The sequence below is a fragment of the Calonectris borealis genome, chromosome 14 (assembly GCF_964195595.1).
Source record: "Calonectris borealis chromosome 14, bCalBor7.hap1.2, whole genome shotgun sequence".
NCBI lineage: Eukaryota > Metazoa > Chordata > Aves > Procellariiformes > Procellariidae > Calonectris > Calonectris borealis.
Genome location: NC_134325.1, coordinates 19,263,693 through 19,284,010, shown reverse-complemented (window position 1 = coordinate 19,284,010; position 20,318 = coordinate 19,263,693). Strand labels below are relative to the sequence as shown.

The following is a 20,318-nucleotide window of genomic DNA, read 5'->3' as shown; positions in this document are numbered from 1 at the left end:
AAGGCTTTTAGGTATTAAAATATGAAATTGGTAAATAATAATTAGAAAGGAGAGTGATAGTTTCATACCAAACTGAAGAGTCTCTTACCACTTTTGGAGTCCTGCTGCGTTTCCACATCAGTCCTGGTAGAACCATTTTATTGCCATCCAGGTCCTTGAGATTCCTCGCTGGACAAAATGTTGTTTGTGTGAGTGAATGCCTTTGTTAACCTGGGTGTTCAGTTACAGCTGCATGAAGACTGGGGATGTGGGGGTTTCAGGATGAAACATGGGTATAGAATATGCAATGTTAAAGTGCAAGGAACCCCCCAAAAGATTTCCACTGTTGACTAACATGTTCTGAGTCTATCTGCAATTTTTTAGGATACAAGAAGAAAAAACAAAAATCAGGAAATTACTTGCTTATGGAGTGGAAGCAGCTCTGTAGAGAGGAAATACCAGAACCAACTGATTTTTAGTCTAGGAGAGACCTGTAAAACAAAAACCAATAAATATTTTCTAAGTCAGAACCAGACAAATTAAACTTTTAAGGCTCAAAATTTTAATAGTTAAGCAGAATATATGCTAAGAATATTAATGCATTATCTTCAAGTCAAAGCTACATGCTCTTCTGAAGCACATGCTGTAATCAAATGCTGCTTACTGTAGTAAATAAGTTATTTTTTGTTCCTTATCATATAGGACATTAGACCATTAAAAGCCCCCCAACCTTTAAAAATCTGTGATTATTCTTTTGTGCTATAGAAAATCAGAAAAAATAGAAATTGAAATAATTACTGCACCATTCTGAATGTAATGGTTAAATTTAAAAGATGCTAAACATTTATTAATGTCTTTTATGATTATGTTCGTCAGATGGTCAGCAGTCAACATACAAAGCAACTTAATTTTTGCTGAGATCGGGAGAGAATCTTTTCTTTCATGGACGACAGTGCAGTTGTGTAGAGGCAGGGATGCCCTACTCGATGCATTAGCTGTGGCATTGCTAAAGGGAGGGAACTAAAAGATGTTCGACCTAGTGTTTTGCAGGCATAGAATTCCAAGCTGGAAAGACGTGATGCAGCAATCAGGTGATGTTCAGAACAAGAAGGGATGCAGGGTCTTTGTTTCTATGGTTACATTCAACTGGGATTGCTGTAACTAGGTCAGATTGGAAGGTGTGAATGAAAACAAAGAAATTCGGAATTGGTAATAAGAGTTCAGAGAGAAGACTGTTGCCACTGGGCAAAGCAAGAAGGGAGCTGAATGTGGAACCAGGCATTTTAATGTACATTGTAATGTATATGTATGTCCTGCACAGACAGATCTGTCTATTTTAGCATCATTCGCTCTTCTATCATTATTCAGTAGTCTATTGTATGAAGAATTATCCGCAGACGACTGTCAAGCAGGCATATTCTGGGATATACCTGCGGTGACACCCTTCCTCCCTCTGGCTGCATATCCAGGCAGCAGCAGCCAAACGCAGCCGTAGGAAGAGGCCGTGGCAGCTGGAAGGGAGAGGCAGGACAGACGGAAGAGCGGGAGAGATTTGCTGAAAAGGGGAAACAAAACCAAGGGCAGCGAAGATGAAGCATCCTCAGCCCAGAAGTGAGGAGAAACAGGTTGTAAAAGGGGTCTAAAAAGCAGCAGCCTGGGTGTGAATTGCACTTGCAGAAGCCTACGCATCGTTCCTCCGCTGATGGCTCGGGTCCTTGGCCTTTTCTGCTTTCTCCAAATCCTATATCTGGCTCATGAGGTAATTTTCCAGGCTCTGTCTTCACCTGGCATATAACACTGACCACCTCTCTCCTTTCCGACCAGCAAGTCACCCAGGACCGGCCACTTGGGATGTCGATCCCTTCCCCACCTTTCTTACCTCCTCAGCGCCGGAGCTGGCGTTTGCTCATGCTGAACTCCCTGATGCTCTTGCAGCCTGCCCACCTTTCCTGCCCTCTATTAACCGTCCCCCCCCCCCCGCTTGATACAATCAGAAAATCTATATAAAGGTGCATTTATCCCATCTCCCTGGTCGGAAGTGAAGGCATTTAAATAGCTCTGGCATCAGCATTGACACCTTTAGGAATGCATCTTGTAACCGGCTACTTTTTGAGCAAGCCGAGGTGATGGGGTCTATAGGGTGCCCTCAAATATGTTCAAAATAATTTCGTCCTGTGCCTGCGTCTGCACCAACGGTGCGTAATTAAATTGCAGCCTGGAATTGATTGGTCTGGACAGGGGAAGACGCCAGGGAGCTGCCTGATGCGGGGGCCCGAAGTTCCCTCCTCTGCCGCGACTCCCATCACCAAACCCCGCGCCTGCGGCTACGCTGCCCGCGGCTCCGGGCGCTGCAGGCCCGCTACCAGCGCTCCCCGCCCACGGGGCGGGCGCAAGGTGAGCGGGACCCAATGGGCGTGGGAGAATCGGGGGAAGGCGGGGCCTGAGGGCGCGGGGAGCCAATGGGAGGCGGGTTAACGGGCCGGTTTTCAAGAGGAGGGGGGGGACACGAGTGGGGCTGGCCGGGAGGGTCCGGCCGGCGTGGGGCCGAACCGAAGCCGAGCGGAGCCGAACCGAAGCCGAGCCGAGCGGAGCCGAGCCGAACCGAAGCCGAGCCGAACCGAGGCCGAGCCCAGCCCAACCATGGAGGAGTGCGGCCCGGCGCTGCGGCGCTTCACCTGGGAGGAGATCGGGCAGCGGGCCGGGGGGGGGCCGCCGCCGCAGGAGCGCTGGCTGGTGATCGAGAGGAAGGTGTACGACATCAGCCACTTCTGCCGGAGGCACCCGGGAGGCTCCCGGGTCATCAGCCACTACGCCGGGCAGGACGCCACGGTGAGCGGCGGGGTGTCGGTCCCCGGCTCCGGCGGGGCACCCCGGGGAGGGGTGGCGGAGGGATGCCCGGGGCAGCAGTGCCTCCCCCCGTGCCGCAGGCAGGGGCACTCGGGACAGAAACACGGCGGCGGAGCGGGGGCGAGCGGCGGTCGAGGCGAGCCAGGCGCCGCTTCGCGGAGAAGCGGGTGCCCGGCGGCCTTGTGCGCGGTGTTGGCGCATAACGGATGCATCCCGAGCGCAAGCCATTTCTGGGTCCTGGGTGGCTGGTTTTACAAGGTAACGTTTCTGAAGGAATAACTAAAATGTGCGCAAATAGGGCGTCCGCAACCGGCCAGAAATCTGGGGAAAAAACCCAATAATTTTTGCACACATGCAGTAAATAAGAATACTCCTATTTTATACCTGTCTAGCCACAGGCCAGAACTGAACAGAAACACCCGAGGTATCAATAGCGACACTGGTGTGCGCACAGTATATTTTACAATCACTATATATATGTATTTTGCAAGTATATGAATGCATTCAGCCTCCTCTAACTTTAAAAACCCAGCACCGTGTTTCCAAGTCATGGTACTAGTGCAAAATATTACTGAAAGTCGTATTTCAGTCATTTAAAAAAAAAAAAGCGTTCATCTCTGAATGCCAATGACTATTGCAGAGCGGAGTAAACGTGCGAATTGGCAGCAGGGTGTGGGGTAATTTTGTCAGTGTATTTTCCTCCTTCGTCTGCTTATGTCTTTCACGGAAAAAAAATTTATTTCTCCAAATATAAGTATTTGGACCCAAGGGCAGGTATGGGATGTTGAAGCTATCTCAGAACTGTTTTTGATGGACTATGTTTCAGTCCAGTTTTGACCAGAAAGGATGGAACTTGAGACCTAGTGCTTTCCTTCACTTCATCATATGCATATAAAGCCGAAGATAATACGTGAATTTGCACATATTTCATGAGGTCAGGAGCCACACATGCATTTTCGAAGCCCCGTTGGCATCGTGTGATCAGAAACGGGTCAGTCGCAGTGGCCGGCACATAAGGCTGAACACAGTTAGATGGTCAGATTGCAGCCAGCTGCATTATTTAGGCATTATCATCTCTGTCACTGCTGGGTGCAATTGAACTGCTGACTGCTCAGGAACCCAAGCCAAGTAAATTCCAATTTTTCTAATAGTTTTGTCCTGAAATGAAAGGAATCAGGCACCTCAAAAACAGAAAAAAAAAATGGAAAGTAAAGAAAGAACACTTTTAGTTTGCTGAATGCCATAGAGTGTTTTAATTTCTAGAAGGTGCAATCAGCGGTCCCTTGACCTCCTGTTAGGATTTCACTGCCAGGTTTTACAGCCTCTGTGGAAAGGATTGGTCTAAACGTGTGGTACCACCCTCCTCTGATCTGCCCACGTACTCCTCCCTATTTTTTTTCCTCTTCCAATGAGAAAACACAGATGTACATTCCCCTCTTCTCTTTCCCTCCTTTATTCACATAGCACATAATTCACACAATTCCCTCCCCTGAGCAGAGGGAATGCTACATCTGAAGTACAACAGGGCTGACCCAGAGCTGGCAACATCAGCCTTTTTTTAACCCCTTTCTTGACTAGAGATCTTTTAAAAGGATAATTTATTTTAAAAGCATGCAATGATCAGCTAGTAATTATAGTGCTGAACAGTGCATGGTGCAGGAAGCTTCCAGACTGATGCGCAGTGGGCAAATATTGTCTCGGGAAAGAAAAAGCATCCTTACGCTGAGGGAGATTGTAAAATATATGCTCATGTGGACACCGGGAGAGAAATACGCAAAAGGAGGTAAATGGGAGATCTTCAGTAAGAAGCAGATGTCAAACTGCTGTGTGTGCTCAGGGGATTTGTAATCTAAATATAGTGATAAAATCTATAGTGATAACAATCACTAGTGATTTTTTCACCTGGCTGCCTGGTTGTCATGGAGATTGACATTACATTTAAATGATAAAACTAACTGTTTTCCCTAACAGGGATCTTCTGAATGATAAGGAGGAAAAGAAAAAAGGCCTTTTCATGGGACTCTTCAGAAATGTGGAGGGGAACCAGATGAGGAACAGGAGGCAGGTAGCAAGAAAACAAAACTTTTCTAGGCAGGGTGGACATTGGAGATTGCTAAGGAAGCGTGTTTGGAACAACGTGGGGCTTTTGAGAGGTTGGTGTGGGTCACCAGAAGCTGCCATCCCCTGTCTGTGTCCTGCTTGTCCCATTATTTTTCCCAGTTCAGCTAGCTGATTCAGTTTTTCTGCTAACATCTTGCCCTTCTCCCTAGGCAGACTTTCATTTCAGGATATGGGGCCTGAGGAAAAATAAGATGGAAGCTAAAGACAAAATAGAGAGAGAGGAGTACGTGGTTGAGATGATATATCTTGAGGTTCAACAGGATATGAAATTTTCAGATTCAGAAGTAAGAGAGGATTGAGCCCATATTTCTCGGTGACCCGCACTTAACAGCATCGAGATAGAAAGTGTTATAGAGAATTCAGCTTCAGATGATCGTTTATGGTGTGAAGAAAGCAGTAAGATTTGTGGCAGTAAAATCTGGTTCAGCCAGCTCCATGAGTTGGGTTGTGTTCTACTGAGTCCAGGATATCATGAAACACATTTCTTTTGCTGCCACCGGAACGGTCTTTTTTTCTCATCCTGTTCTATATCTGTATTTCAGGATCCTTTCATAGCATTTCATCTTGACAAGGCACTAGTGAGAAAGTACATGAGCCCACTCTTAATTGGGGAACTGGCACCAGATCAACCCAGCTTTGAGCCCAGCAAGAATGTAAGTATCTTAAAAACTTGATATTTGGGTTGAAATTGTGCTATTTAGTATCTCTTGCTGGCAGCCAGAATTCCCTGTACATAAAATGATAGTATCTCCTAGAATCACTGCGTCGGACTGAAGCTTCCCCTTGACTTCATGTCATTATTAGTAGTTTTAGTGAAGATTTGTCTCCAGGTGACCCTCAGCTTTTCCCCATTGCCCCAGTAGCTCCTTGAGAGGGAAAACTGGGCTCCTCTTCGGGTTCCTGAGGCATTTTCAGACCAGCAGATACTCTTGGGTTTCCCCACAGAAAAAGCTGGTAGAAGATTTCCGTGAGCTCCGTGCAACAGTTGAGAAGATGGGACTTCTCAAGCCCAACTGCACCTTTTTCATCCTGTATCTCTGTCACATCTTGGTGTTGGATGTTGCAGCCTGGCTCACCATCTGGTATTTTGGAGCATCCACAGTGCCTTTCCTCTTCTCTGCAGTGCTTCTAGGTACTGTCCAGGTAAGCAGCTAGGCGAAAAGAAGCCCCAGAAACACCAAAAGCCAACCCTTTGAGACTATGGTTCTCATTGCCATAAGGACGGGAGAAATCTTACCTTCGTGGACTTCCCAAACTTCTGCTTCTCCCTGGGTTCCACCACAGGGGCAAAATTACAGTGCCACGACATGCTGCTTTGGAAGGGCAGGCTTTGTCCTACCTTTTCCTTCCCATAGTCCATCAAAGCCCTCCTTATTCCCAACCTTCTTCATACAATGAAAGCCGTGCTACGCTTCTGAGGTCCCTTGTGCCAGAACTCCAAGGCACTGTGCCGGGGCCAAGCCACCGCGTTCCCATGGGAACTCGCAGCGAGTTAGAGGAGAGGGCAGAGCAGCTCTCAAAGCCCCGGCTATTCCTCCTGTGGCCAGCTGATCCCCTTGGAATTACAAGTACTTGGAGGGGAGGCAGCAGCAAGCTGCTCCTTAAAGGAGACTTTGTTGCCGATCTCAGTGCAGTTTTGTAAGAGAATAAATGCTGTTTCTGAGCTCCATGACTTTTTTTTTTGGTGATTTTTTTCCTTATGAAAACAGCTATCTAGGACTAAAAGTCATTAGGCAAAGTTTGGACTGCGCTGGTATATAGTAAAAAAGATAAGTGTTTGGATTGGGTTTTAGTAGTGGAAATGCTCTCGCTACCCGGGGGTGTGTTGCGAGGAGCGTGGGAGTGGGAGAAGAGAAAGCCCTTTTCAGATGCAGAGACTCCTGACTCTTTCCACAGCACCACCGTTGTTTTTTTTTTCCTTCCAGGCGCAGGCTGGCTGGCTCCAGCATGATTTTGGACACCTTTCAGTCTTTAGCAAGTCCAGATGGAACCACTGGGTGCACAAGTTTGTGATCGGCCATCTGAAGGTGGGCATTCAGTGCTGAGAGGGACTGCTAGAGCCTTGCTCTGCAGTCAAAACCAATCTCAGTATAAGAAGAAAGCAAAGGCAAGGAAGTACTGGGGCAGGAGGACTAAGGGCAGAAGATACAACTTCTTTACGGCACTCTCTTCTCATCCCTTCCCGCAGGGAGCACCAGCCAGCTGGTGGAATCACCTCCACTTCCAACACCACGCTAAACCCAACTGCTTCCAAAAGGACCCTGACGTTAACATGCACCCTTTATTTTTTGCTTTGGGAAGAAATCTCTCTGTAGAGGTGAGACCTGGGGAAGGCTGGGAGGTTACAGCATTAGGATTCAAATCTGGAAAGCTGCAGAGAGCTTGGAGACTAGTGACCAGTTGGTTTGGTCAATGATCTATCTCAGTAATTCAGGAATTTAGAGAAGGTGCGGCTTGGCATTAATGGCCTTTGAAAAACAAGAAGAAAAAAGATCCTGACGCATCACTAGCTTCCATATACTTAATGTTGCAACTGGTTTTTTTATGGGTTTTTTTGCCCTAATACAATCTTGCTATGGGTTGAAATTTTCCAAATTTATTCTGAAGGTTGAAAAAACCCACCAAAACTGCTTCTGTAAAAGGAGAAGTACATCCAGAAAATGGTGCGAGTTGACCTGCTGTTTTATATAGTGCTACTTTGCCTTCCACTAGTCCCTAATATTCCTGAGTAACACTTCAATACTTCTGAGATTTTTATATTCTTAACACTTCAGTAGAAGTTATTTTTGCTATGATTTTAAAATAAGAATGAAATATTTGTCACAATTACAAGTTCATATGTCTCTGATGCGAGACTTGCGGTTATATGAAGATAAGACTGCAAATTGCTCACTTTACTAAGATCAGCTTTGACTAATTGCAGTGTTTTGGGAAATGAAGCAGCGGATGACAAGCAGGGACTATCTGGAATTTTTACAATTACTGATCAAAGACGCTGTTTCAGTGGTCTCAGTCTGACAGTGGGTGTCAGACCGGGTCCCGTCTGGAGTCCCACTTTATTTCTGGTGCAACTTTGAAATTAATTGAATGGCTTTAGCATTTGCTGATCCTTTAAAAAAATAGTAATATAAATTCATAGTGTCACCTGGCTTAAATGCTCTGATTTGCATCGAAATTAAGGGAGGGCTGCTATTCGGAATTGGTTTGTACATGCACAGGGATATAACGGAGTTCCTCAAGGAAGTCAGTGACGTGATCTGTTATGTTTATACAGTGAAAACTGAAAAATTAGCAGTCTCAGAGGGAGGATAATCCTTTCACCCCTGTTCCTGTGGACACAGTTTAATGTCTAGATGCTGATTTCTCTGCTTTGGAGACTAATCGCAAGTAGGTGGGAGTTCTACACACTGTCATCTTTGTTAATAGTATCATAGGTTTTTGGTTTTCCTGAAACTCTATCTTGGCAGCAAACTGTTCGCAGTGCCTCCGGTGGGTTTTGGTTTAAGTGTTGTGAGGCAACTGTGCCCTCTGTAGGGAAGGAGCTTCCAGTGCACTTTGGGGAGTCCCTTGCACCACAGACAGAAGCCTCTTGTGCATCCAAGGCAGGGATGAAAACTTATCATAGCAGTCGTAGACTGAAGTTCCAGGGGATGATGAAGCCAATGGCATGGTGGATGCTGGCATGGTTTGATAGGACATCTCTTTCAAAGGTTTGATAGGACATCTCTTTCAAAGGTTTGATAGGACATCTCTTTCAAAGGTTAGGAGGTATCTAAGTATGCATTTCTTTGAAAGCGTAGGTAGGAAAGTATGCACAGATGTCTTTAGCTGGCTTCACGGCCTGAGTAATTTGCTTATTTTAACAGCTTGGTGTACAAAAGAAGAAATTCATGCCTTATAACCACCAGCACAAGTACTTCTTCATCAGTGAGTAACCCAACCCTTTTGCAGTTGTATGGACAGCATTCGCTCAACCCCTTCCTTTTCCAGTCCATCTCGCTGGGATAAAAGGGCACAGTTAACGTCTCTGCAATCTCTTTCTCCACTCTAGTCGGTCCCCCGGCTCTGGTGCCTCTTTACTTCCAGTGGTACATATTCTACTTTGTGGTACAGCGGAAACAGTGGGTGGTAAGTCAGCTCCACTTCACCAGCGGTGACTTCTCCGTGTTTTACGGATATATTTCAGTACTGGGAGGAACTCTGAGCATCTCTGTGGCAAGGGGTGTGGGTATACGATCTGGGAAATAATGCTTGGTGGAGGAGAGAGGGTACCTTCCACACAGCCCTTCTCCTCTGTAAAAGCTCAATTCATCGATAAAGGATGTTCTCTGATGTTCTGGCTCGGTCCGGGGTGTGTGTGTCTCTGGAAGCATTCCTTCTTCTGCAGAGTTGATGTTCATACAGAACTTGTCCTTCAGGTAGCATGAGAGTCTAGTTTAAGGTAGAAGTGGGCATTCTGACCACTCTTTTGTTTTTCCAAATCAATACAATAAAAACCTCTGGGCACAGAAAAAGCGGAGAAGTAGCAGGAATCGGGGTGGGGCGGGTTGGAGGAGGATTCAGTGCACCTCCATTTTGCAAAATGATAGATTAAAAATCAAGTAGCTTTCAGGTAGCCTAAAATTGAATCCTCACAGTTCAGTGTGAAGTGGAATAGGGGATGTGTAGTAGACTCTCAGAGTTGTTAGGAAGAGAGTTTGTAAGGGGAAAATCTAGGACTTTGAGGAATAGAATGGTTTTTAGAGACTAGAAAAAATGCAGAAAAAAGATGGCTCTTCTCTGAGATGTGGGGGTTAGAGACAAGGCATCTTGCTGTTTCATTCTTGCCTGGGAGATGGGATAGTCAGAAGAAAATGAACACGAGGGAAATAAGAGTTTGCAAGAAATGTGAAGAGGAACAAAAAGGGGTGAAGTGGAGGTAATCCAGAGCTCTTTATTCTTTTAATGGGCTAGGTTTTTGGTTTTCTTACTGCTTGCTTTCTCTTTAGATCCAGGGGAAAACGTGATACTTTAGAGCATGTCCTCTCTAGAGTTTGCCCTGTGCTGGGCTCGTAAGAGCAGGATAATTCCCGAGCACAGGGGTGGCTGGGGAGTGGCTGCGTGTCAGATTGCTTTGTGATGGGGCTGGGGAGGAAGAATCTATCAGTAGAAGGTATTATGGGAGGTTTTAAAGGGAGTGCCACATAGAGTGGATGGTAAATTCAGAAGCCAGGGTTCTTCCTCTAATAAAGTTTTATCTGTTCCCTATACTACAGGACCTGGCCTGGATGCTGACCTTCTACATCCGATTCTTTCTCACCTACTTGCCCGTACTGGGAGTGAAGGGTATCCTGGGGCTTCATCTGTTAGTCAGGTATCATTCAACTTACAATTCCTCTATTTTCTTTACCCGGTTTATATCGAGCCGTCGTGTCAGCTTTTCTTCAGCCTCCCGGTTATCCTTCTCATCGGCTCCCTATTCTTCTGTCTCCTTATGCCTTTCAGCAGGACGGAGATTGTCGTCTGTCAGGCATGTGTCTTTAGAAGGTAGAAGGTGTGTGTAGGTCTGATCTGGTGATCAGATGTTTGGGATTCCTGGTGTTCATTCTGTTAAGTAACAACTAGCTTGTATCTGTACAAGTGTTTTGTACTGGCTTGTTACAGCATGGGTGTGAGATCAGTAATGGTTTTGTGTGTGTTTGTGTGCACAGGTTTATAGAGAGTAACTGGTTTGTCTGGATTACACAAATGAATCACATCCCAATGCACATCGATTATGATAAGAATGTGGACTGGTTCTCTACCCAGGTAAGACCTTCTTTCCAGAGACCTGGGACTTTGAAGGTGAGAAGTTACAGTTCTGGGTACGTAATGCCCACTTCTGATCACAGAAGTGATGGGAACTGAGGGAGGAAGACGTGAGCAGCTTGTCCTCACTGCGTCGAGTGAGTGATCAGTGCAAAGAAAGAAGGTGCAGAAGTGGGATGGAGGCTTCAGATGCTGAGCACAGTTGCCTCAAGGAAAATAATTAAAGATGCTACAATGCTCTTCAGATAGAGAGCTTTCTGTGCATGAAGGATGCAGATCTCTTGTGTGCTCTGTCTTATTTTAGTGCTGAAGGCATTACACAGTTTTTTAAGTGAGGGAGGTGAAAGTCATGGTTGTTATGGCTTGTCTCACTGGGGAAGTCAAGTCTGTTCTCCTAAATTATGTCCCTAACAATCGTATATCACAGCATGGCCATCTCGTGTTGACTGGAGATAGCTCTTGGGGTTGCTGTATTCAGCCAGAAAGCATGTGGTGATAAGGAACTTGTACTGCTTACTGTTGTGTTTGGCACATGTAAGAGAAGGGGCATTCCTAAAACAACGCTTCCATGTTACTGTTTCTTCTCTCAGCTCCAGGCAACCTGTAATGTTCATCAGTCCTTATTCAATGACTGGTTTAGTGGACATCTGAACTTCCAAATCGAGCACCAGTGAGTCAAAGCACGGGTTGGGGATGTGAGGGAATTTCAAGGAGTGCTAGTTACACTACGTCTGAAGAGCCTACAAGGTCCCTGTCCCTCTGTCAGCTAATATAAGAACAAAAGTGGGTAAATTTTGTGCTCTTTATACGGGGGTGGAATGGGAACTCCAAGAAACTTTTTGGAGCACCGATGAGCACCGACACCACTTCAGATATGAGTAGCATGGCACAGGAGTGAGAATTACCAGCATCCTGGCTAGTACAGATCCTGACTGAAGTGACATGACGGGGACCACTACGGAGCACTAACGGCTACGGGCGCAAGGGGAGGTTGAGGCACTCCGAGACTTAGGCACAGAAGAGGGGCAGGAATTCTGTGGGGTGATGATGGGTGCCATTGAATCACCATATTCTTCTTCCACAGCCTTTTTCCTACAATGCCTCGACACAACTACTGGAAGGTGGCCCCTTTGGTGAAGTCCCTGTGTGCCAAACATGGTATTGAGTACCAGTGCAAGCCATTGCTCACCGCCTTTGTGGACATAGTGCAGTACGTATCAACCCTAAATGAAAGGTTTTCCAGTATTACGGAGTGAACAAGCCAGGGACATGGGAAGGGGCAGCCAGCTTGGATCACAGAAGTTCTGTGAATAGCTGTAGATAGTATAGATGGCTATGAAAGCGATGGGAAAACCTCAGCCGTGGCGCTGGTTTCAGTAGCAGCAGACAGAAGGTATCAGTAGGATCAACCTAATGGAGAGCTCCTTTTCTTCCCCTGAAGGGTCACAGGTCAGTAGGATGCCAGGTCTGGTGCCTCTGTCTCCAAGCATGCTCCAGGAAAAGAGGTGTTTTCATAAAGATGAGTTTGAACTGTCATGCATTCTTTCTTTTTTTTTTTCTTCCTTTCTTCCCCTCCTTGCCCCCCAGATATTTCTTACTCCATTGAAAAGTCATGTGGCTCTCTTCTGCCACGCTTGCTCCTTTTGTTTTCATTCTAATGGAGTTGTTTGCTTTAGCCTTCCAGTCCTTGTCTGATGTAGCCCCAGTGGTTTGGTGGTTCTTCATCTTTCTGAGGAGCTGTAGTGTACATTGCCTTGCCTCTGAAGATCTCTGAGCAACCTGATCTAGTTGAAGATGTCCCTGCTCATGGCAGGAGGGTTGGACTAGATGATTTTTAAAGGTCCTGTCCAACCCAAACCATTCTGTGATCTCCTTTGCGTAATCTGTAGATGGGAATTCTTCCCCCAAGGGTCTGTTCCCTGGACGCTGTATTTCATTACCCTGTTTCTAAGGAAATGTGGTTCTCTCTTGGCAGCTCTTTGAAAGATTCGGGGGAGCTCTGGCTTGATGCCTATCTACATAAATAAGCAGCAGTGGATCCTTACAGAGGAATTCCCCACCCTTGTTGCCTCCTGTGGTGGTCACCATGAAGATACTGCGCAGAGGAGAGAGCTGGCTAAGCCGGAGGTGGGGAGGTGGCGCAGCTTAGTTCCATTGATGAATGTGATTAATATGAGTTTTTTTAAAAGATGTGTTCTTAATTCTTGTGCTTCTTTCATTCCTCTTCTCTGGTGCTGAGTTACAGGGAAAAGCTGAGTAGAGGAGGTTGTGTTCCACCAAGCTGGAGGCAGCTTTGGGACTGGCTACGGATTCCTTTCTGCCTGCTGATACTTCATTTGCTGAGTATATAGGAGGGAGGTCCCTTACCTAACATAGGCTTTTGTGAGGTGGCCCTCATTGTGAATGTAGTGAGAAAGTTGAGACAGCACGAAATCAAAGAACGCGGGAGTTAGTGAAATGTGGAAGCAATAAGGAATTATGTAGGTACAGTATTTTCAAATACTTATATGTAATTAACAATGGCAATAGAAGTGCCCAAACCAAAGGGCAGTGGGGAGAGCCCAAACCGTTTTGTATGTATGTGGGTGAGGCGGAAAAGGTGCAGGCGGCAGTTCTGTAGGAATAATAATGAGGAAAAAGATCTAATTAGAGTCCTAATTGAGGTAGAGGAAGAGGAGAGTGGAGGTTATTCCCCAGGCATGTAGATTTGAGAGCTTGGCATGCCATATTCTGTGGGAATGCTGCTCTCCCCGTCTCGTCTCTGGTGAAGGCCTCTGGGTTATTTGCCCATTTGTAACCTCCCATGGAGTCTCTGCAAGTGGTTTCCACAGTGCCATGTTCTGAATGTTACTGAACCGTTACTGAAGGTCAGAAGGGACAGAAATATGGCACGTCCATACTCGGGATCCCTGCAAGGGTGACTAAGGAAGCTAAAGGGTGATCAGTCTGTGGTCACCTGAAGCTTCACTCTTTTTTGAACCTCTGAACTGATGAGTGGTTTGTTAAGCGGAGAGAACTCTTGACTTCTGGCCCATGGAGCAGGAGGTGTTCCTGTCTGAGCTGCAGACAAATTTAATGAAGTTGTAAAAGTATTAGGGGTCGGGGTACTGTTTAAATGCGTTTAACTTTTCAATTGGCAGAAGTCAGCGGGCTGCACAGCCATAGGCACATCGGCCAATACATTGCTGGTCTTTCTCTTGCTGTGCCTTCAAAACACACCCCAAGAGGGCACGTACTGTGTGATCTACTGGAATGTGAATTAGCCTTACTGCAATTCCTGGTGTCTTTTCCTTTACTACACCAACGTTACAGGTGCCAAACCAGGATATAGCACCTGGCATAAGCACTAATGAAGGTGGCCCCATCACCCTGTTACCTCAGTGATAGGTGGCTTAGTCTCCAGAAGGGATGGGTTGATTTTGAGGAAGATACGGGGCTTTTTCTGATCAACATCCAAAAAGGGGATGGCTTGTGAGGGAATGGAAGAAATGCATCTTCCCAGGCCAAGAGTGTTGTTAAGCACAGAATAAAGTTGTAATGGAAATAGTAAAATAATCATTAAATCATTGATACCTGTTGATAAAGACCATAAAGAAAATGGGCCTTAGTTACTCTTTTACCTTGTTTTTTTCCTGCTCTGTTTCTTTCCCTCTTATTATTAGAACTGTTGATGGAGGAAAGTCTAATAATAAAATTCCTTATCTTACCAATTATTGCTGTCATCAGAGTAAAATATGTCTGCGCAAGAGTCTGCACTCTCTAAAACTTGGAACAAGTGCCTGTCCACAGCTGCAGAGGGAGAACTGTCATAAACCTCAGCACTTGTATTTCGGAGGAAGGGAATCAGCTTGTGTGAAGTATAAACAGTTAACCAAAATTAATCCTACCAAAACAAAACCATACACCCGTTCTTCCTCCAGAATGAGGAGAAAAGGAAGAAAAAAGATCTAGCCCTGATTCTGGTAGTTGCATTACTTCATGTGTAGGAAGGTACGCATGTTTGATGAAATGAAGGGCTGTGCTGTAAGGACTTAAATCCAACAGGCAATCGGGTCTGAGATGAAACTTCAGTGGCACTGCCAAAAGTTCCCTCTGACCTTGGAGTGTTGACCCTAAGCCACAAAGGGCCAGAAGTCTTGTTATGCTGGTCAGGAGAACTGTTTAACATCTTGGCTCCATAAGGAGCTCCAATCCCCCAGGCTGGGCTCTTCATATGTACAGAGAAAGCTGGACAAGTGGGGAGCTGCCTAAGCTAGGCAAGGGAAAACATTGGAGACAAGGAAGTCTTCAAAAATCCTGTAGAGACTTTCCATCTCCCTAACTCAAGTTTCACAACTCTGAATTTTGTCCAGTGGATAAAACCACACAGACTCTCCTGGTAGCAAGAATGCTTCCATTTTGCGTTTTGGCCATAATTGCCAGGTTTCAGAATAAAGTTCACTCCTCTGCTCTTTCTGTGGCCTGGTGAACCTTTAATTCGGATATGCAAGTAGAGTGGTTTCAACAGGCAAGAAAGGTACTCTTCCTTTTTTGCCAGGGCAGGTTTTCAATCATCTCTGATAAAAAAGGGCACAACCAGAGAAGTCTGGTTGCTGGACACTAGTGCTCTAGTCATGAAGATACTACAAAAGTGCTTCCAGCATGCTTTGGAGAAAGACAGCTAGACTTCAGCTCAGTCCATGAAGCTTTGAAAGTACTCACCAGACGGATTGTGGCAAATGAGGTAAGTAGAAGAAACGCCGTTTGTAGGTCAAGTGGGCCGCAAGCGTTCAGCAATGTTGAAGTACTTGGTGTTGCCCAGCAAGTGGGGTTTTTTTAAATACCCAGAGTCAGAACATTAATTATCTGTATGTTTAATTTTGCAAATCCAAATACATTTGAGCTACCCCCTGGGCTGGGATGATCTAGGAGTTAACAGTTTTGAAGAGAAGAATGTGTCTAAGTTCCACTTCAGTGCCTAAGACTTTGGAGACTCTTGTGTTTTCTCTGCCACAATAAAGAGGAGACCTCCACAGTCCAATACACCCATTGCCTGACTAACCAGGAAAAATAACTGGTATGAACTGATTCACAGTCCTAAAGGGTAAGACCGAAAGGGGACCTGAATCAAGGTAAGCAGATCTGCTTATGCTGAATTTGCTGGAAATTCTCCAGGCGTAAGACAGCTCAAGAGGAGAAACGAGCTGTATGACAACTTCTTCAGTTTCTGTCATTCCTCTGGGTTGTTTATAGTCCACAGCGGCAGGTCACCCTGAGGCTTCTAATACTGGAATTTTACAACAATACTCAAATGCAAGTCCAAAACCCCTTTCAGGTTCTCGGAACGTGCATTGAGATACACCTTTTTGGAACAACACCGGTCCCGGATTTGCCATCAGTGGAAACCCTTTGGCTTCACAGTTCAGCCTTAAAACATGGAACCTGAACATTGTGGAATAGCCACAGGGTGGCAGGCAGGCATCAGAAGGGAAGGAGGACATCCCAGCCTCCCTGGGAACTGAAGCATGAGTGTTTGCTTTTATTCTACTTTTCTCTTCACTTAAAGGAAGTAAATATGAAATTAATGCACAGCTCAAAGCAACTTCTGGCTGATGTGAGAAAGGAACTCCTAAAACTCACTAACCAAAGCGTTATATCCCCATCTCACCCTCTGTAATAGGTAAGACTCTGTTAAAATAACCTGTGCCTGTAAGCAGGAATAGCTTGTTGGGCCTTTTGCTTTTGGGTCTTTATTTTAGTTCAGCCTAGACGTTAGAAAATGAAAGGTATGCTAAATATCTAGTACAGGTTTAATAAACATAAAAATTTATTCTCTCTGAAGAGCTCTGCGGTGGATCAGATCATGGGGTAGGGGAGACTCATTAATCTTCTGCTGTTGGTAATTGCTCAAAGCCAAGTGACCACTAAGATGGTCGTTTTGAAGTTGTGTGTCTTGCATTACATGCTCTTTTTCTGCCACAGTTGTGGCAGGTTAGGCAATGAAGTATTCGAATTACATGGTGTAAGGAGAGATTTAATGTATAGGATAATGGTTAAAAAAAACCCGGCGCTGTAGCAAAGCCTGCCCTTCATCACTGTGGGGATGAAGACAGAGCATTTACACCCGAGGTGAAGCCTGTTAGTCTTAAGCCTCTCCCTGGGATTTGGATGTTGGGAGAGGATATAGTCCCCAAAGACATTCAAAGGAGAGCAAATTCGTCGGGCATTTGCATGGGGTCTTAAAAACTGCAGTCTGAGGTTCATGAGGCTTTGAAGATTATCTAGTTAAGTAGAGTATCATTGGACAAAGAGGTGGCTCCAGCCAGAATAAATTACTTTTTTCAAGTTGGGGAGGAACATTTTCAGCAATGGAGTGGCTGGAATTACAAAAACGTTAAGGTGATGTTAAAACAGTTAAGGGTGATAGGGCAACTGGAAGAGGAAAATGCTGTAGCCTTCCCCTTCCCAACACCCACTTGTTTTGACTTTTTAGTGATCTGGATTTGCAATCCTTGCCCAACCCATGTGTGTGTTTGCTTCCATTATCCTGAATTCCTGAAGAGGTGAACTGTGGTGTTAATGGAAATTTCTCCATCTTTAGAAAGGAAGGAGAAATGAAGATGATGGTAGGTCCATACAGCATAGATAATGGATGCAGCTGAGCCGCATGGAAACAGGATGATGCGTTGCTTCCCAAGGTAGGTTCTTTTATAAGGAATATAAAGAGATTTCTTAACAGGTTGGGTGTAGAAGACTAATGTATTAATGCAACACTACTCATGGGTGGGGAAAGAAAGAGGATTGTGTTACACTGGAAGACAGTTCATTGGCATGAATGTGGTTTCTGTGCAATTTACATCTGCCACAGAGACTAATATTAAGTGTTCAGAAAATGGTGAGGAATTTCTACAAAGAAAGTTTTGAAAGAGCAATAAAAAATAATGCACCGGAGTGCTTATATGAAAGGCTGATTATGACGGTGTGCTTTAGGCAAAATAGTTTGTTTCTGTGAGAAGTAGCAGTTTTGTAGAGTTGAAAGATCAAATGACACAATGCTTTTTTTTTTCAGGAAAATTAGCTTATAAATATACCACAGTAAATAAAATATCATCTAACAGTGCAATTTTAATCACTGGAATGCTTGTCTAAGGACAAAAGAGTCTTTAGAACTTCAAGTTTACGTGTGTCTGACACCTCCAGTAGATGTTCTAGGAACACTGTGGAGACATACTCAGTCACGGTGAAAATTGCCCTTCCATTTTGGTTGCTGGAGGCTTTGTTTTACAGGTTCTGCAATACAATGGTAACTAATACATGATGCTTGCCAGCCAGCAACAAAGTCTTTCAGGTCTTGTTGAGATGGGAAAACTGGAAAATGTCTCGCATGTTGAATGCAAAACAACATTTGATCCCCAGAGGCAAAGAAAGGTGAAGTGGAATCACTAATATAGAGGAAGCTGTTAGGCCGTTTCCAAAGGCCTGACTGATCCGTAGTAGTCTACCTTGTCTTTGGTCACAAGAACTAGCTTGGCTTTTTGATTTTTGCAGCTAATCATTTGGACTCTTGCCAGCTTGATGATTTTTATTATATATGTGTATATATGTTGGTTTGGTTTTTTTTTTGGAGGGGCAGTCCTGCATGCTTACAAAGAGTGCACAGGAATTCCGTTTTCTAGAACAAATTAAGTTTCCTTGCTTGTTTACAAGTAGATTTCTTCACTGAGCCATCCACCCCAAGAAAGTACGTCTCTCTGCATCCTCTGAACCATGCTCACCGTGTCTTGAATGATAGCTTATTGCTGTTAATGCATAAACAGGAGGTTGAATGTTTGGCCCATTAAAAATAGAAAGAGAAGTGCTTCACACGGCTTTAGTTGGTTTTAAGTAGATTTGTAACTTGTCCAGGCTCTATAGGAAGAACAGACACAAGTAGTTCAGATTAGGTGCCTCACTTGGTATTAAACTGCTAAGTTTAGGTGACCATTAGTGTCAGAACTCAGTTCTCTGGGAAGAAGATTGTTTTCACTGATACATGTTTCTTGGTGTATAAGAGGTTTGCTAATTCCTACAGCTACTGAAGGTGATCTCTGGACCAAATATGTCCTGCATGGATGCCAAAGGCAGTGTCTTTCTGGGCAGACAACAGGGCCTCAGGACCTCTGAATCCTAGGATCGTTCAGGTTAAAAGGCTCATCATATATTTATATATCATATATCATATCAGGGTCTCATATGACCTCATGCTCAAAACAGTGTAAATACTGAATTCGGGCAAGGTTGCTTAGGGCTTTGTTCAGCTGAGTCCTGAAAACCCGCAGGGGCAGAAAGCGGGCTTTCTGGGCAGCGCCTTCCAAAGCTTAATTATCTTTGTAGAGAAAACCTCTGTCAGGACCTCCCTTGTTTCATTTTATCACCTGCTGCTTTCCTCACACTGGCTCAAGCCACAGAAAAGGGAGCAAGGTTTTGCCCTCAGTGACAGACACAGGCTCTGGTAAAAAGCCCACGGAGGTAAACGAAGCGACCCTGCCTACTTGGGGTGTTCCCATGCGGAACCGTTTGCATGGCTCATTACTGAAAGACAAAGTTCTGTTTCTCCTAAAAGAGAGAATAATAAGAACAAACCCATTCCAATGGGTATCTTAAACTCAATTCAAGGAGAACCAGCCACTGCTGAGACATTGAATCCATATTGCTTTTCTGGCCCTTCCTAATTATCTCTGAGATAATTGTAGCTGAATAGCTACAATTCTCTGAGTAGCTGACATGTGAATCCATACCAGTTCAAGCTATACAGAAGGTGCAAATTCTTAGTACCAAGGTTAATCAGCCCAATGTTCACTGTAGCAGGAGCAGTGATAGATTGTCCACTAAGGGAAATTCCAAAATTCAAGAATAACTTAATTTTCTAGAAGACGATTCCTTATAAACTATAGCTGTCATTTGCTTTGACTCAGAAAGAGATCAGGGCAGTCCTGTGGGCAGTATTATCATAATTATGTCACCTCCTGCATAATAGACCTTTTGGGATGAACACGAGTGCTTCTAAAACAATCATTTAGATACATAGCCAGATAGAATGATAACTTCTTCTGGCAAGAAAAGATGCAAATGTCCTAACAAGTGAGTCTGAATTCCTTTCCAGGATCATCTTGCAATCAGTTATGAAAAAGGAACACGATGAAGTAATAAATGCTGGATGTTGCCCAAGTAAAAGAAAAGGTGAATGAAGATGCTGCCAACGAGCTCAGGTTATGTCTTGGTCATTTTGAAGTTCTCTTTATTTTATTCCCTCTTCTCCCCTCATCCAAGAGGAAGATCAGAAACATGTGACTTCATTTGAAACTAGAAAGCTACAAATACTTCTGTCTTGAGCAAATATTCCAAAGTTACAGAATTAGAGGAATAAATAAGGGGAAAAGGCCTGCTGGAGTCTGATTCAGATTCCAGAGGAGACATTCTGAGTAGCTGGTTCATGTTATGGTCTATGTCTTCTAGACAACTTTTAATTCTTGAAGAAAACTTTTCTTCTGAGAGAACAACATCATCACTTTTACAAAGATAGTCACCACCCATAACTGCTGTGAGGCAGAACATGTCAAGGCAGG

At 44.7% G+C, this 20,318-nt stretch overlaps 1 protein-coding gene and 1 long non-coding RNA gene across 7 annotated transcripts; both read left to right on the top strand.

Annotated features, from left to right (window-relative positions):
- The first annotated feature begins 826 nt into the window (after positions 1 to 826).
- Positions 827 to 14,447, top strand: LOC142088255 (acyl-CoA (8-3)-desaturase-like). 6 transcript variants are annotated; one of them, XM_075163417.1, is made up of 13 exons: positions 827 to 1,738; positions 2,194 to 2,373; positions 5,490 to 5,600; positions 5,893 to 6,090; positions 6,873 to 6,974; positions 7,136 to 7,264; positions 8,814 to 8,874; positions 8,999 to 9,075; positions 10,203 to 10,300; positions 10,638 to 10,734; positions 11,325 to 11,404; positions 11,819 to 11,944; positions 12,710 to 14,447. In XM_075163417.1, exons 1-13 carry the CDS (start codon positions 1,682 to 1,684, stop codon positions 12,759 to 12,761), a joined length of 1,368 nt encoding a protein of 455 aa, XP_075019518.1. In that variant the 5' UTR covers positions 827 to 1,681; the 3' UTR covers positions 12,762 to 14,447. The 6 variants fall into 6 exon arrangements, with proteins under 6 accessions (XP_075019518.1, XP_075019519.1, XP_075019521.1 ...); XM_075163420.1 differs by lacking the exons at positions 827 to 1,738; positions 2,194 to 2,373 and adding exons at positions 2,491 to 2,808; positions 4,798 to 4,887; XM_075163419.1 differs by lacking the exons at positions 827 to 1,738; positions 2,194 to 2,373 and adding an exon at positions 2,497 to 2,808 and having other exon boundaries at positions 12,710 to 12,861; positions 12,980 to 14,447.
- A 1,490-nt stretch (positions 14,448 to 15,937) lies between these two features.
- LOC142088265 (uncharacterized) lies at positions 15,938 to 19,955 on the top strand. The gene is made up of 3 exons (XR_012675813.1): positions 15,938 to 16,393; positions 17,315 to 17,411; positions 19,856 to 19,955. It is a non-coding gene; the product is annotated as an uncharacterized LOC142088265 (long non-coding RNA).
- The last annotated feature ends 363 nt before the right edge of the window (positions 19,956 to 20,318 follow it).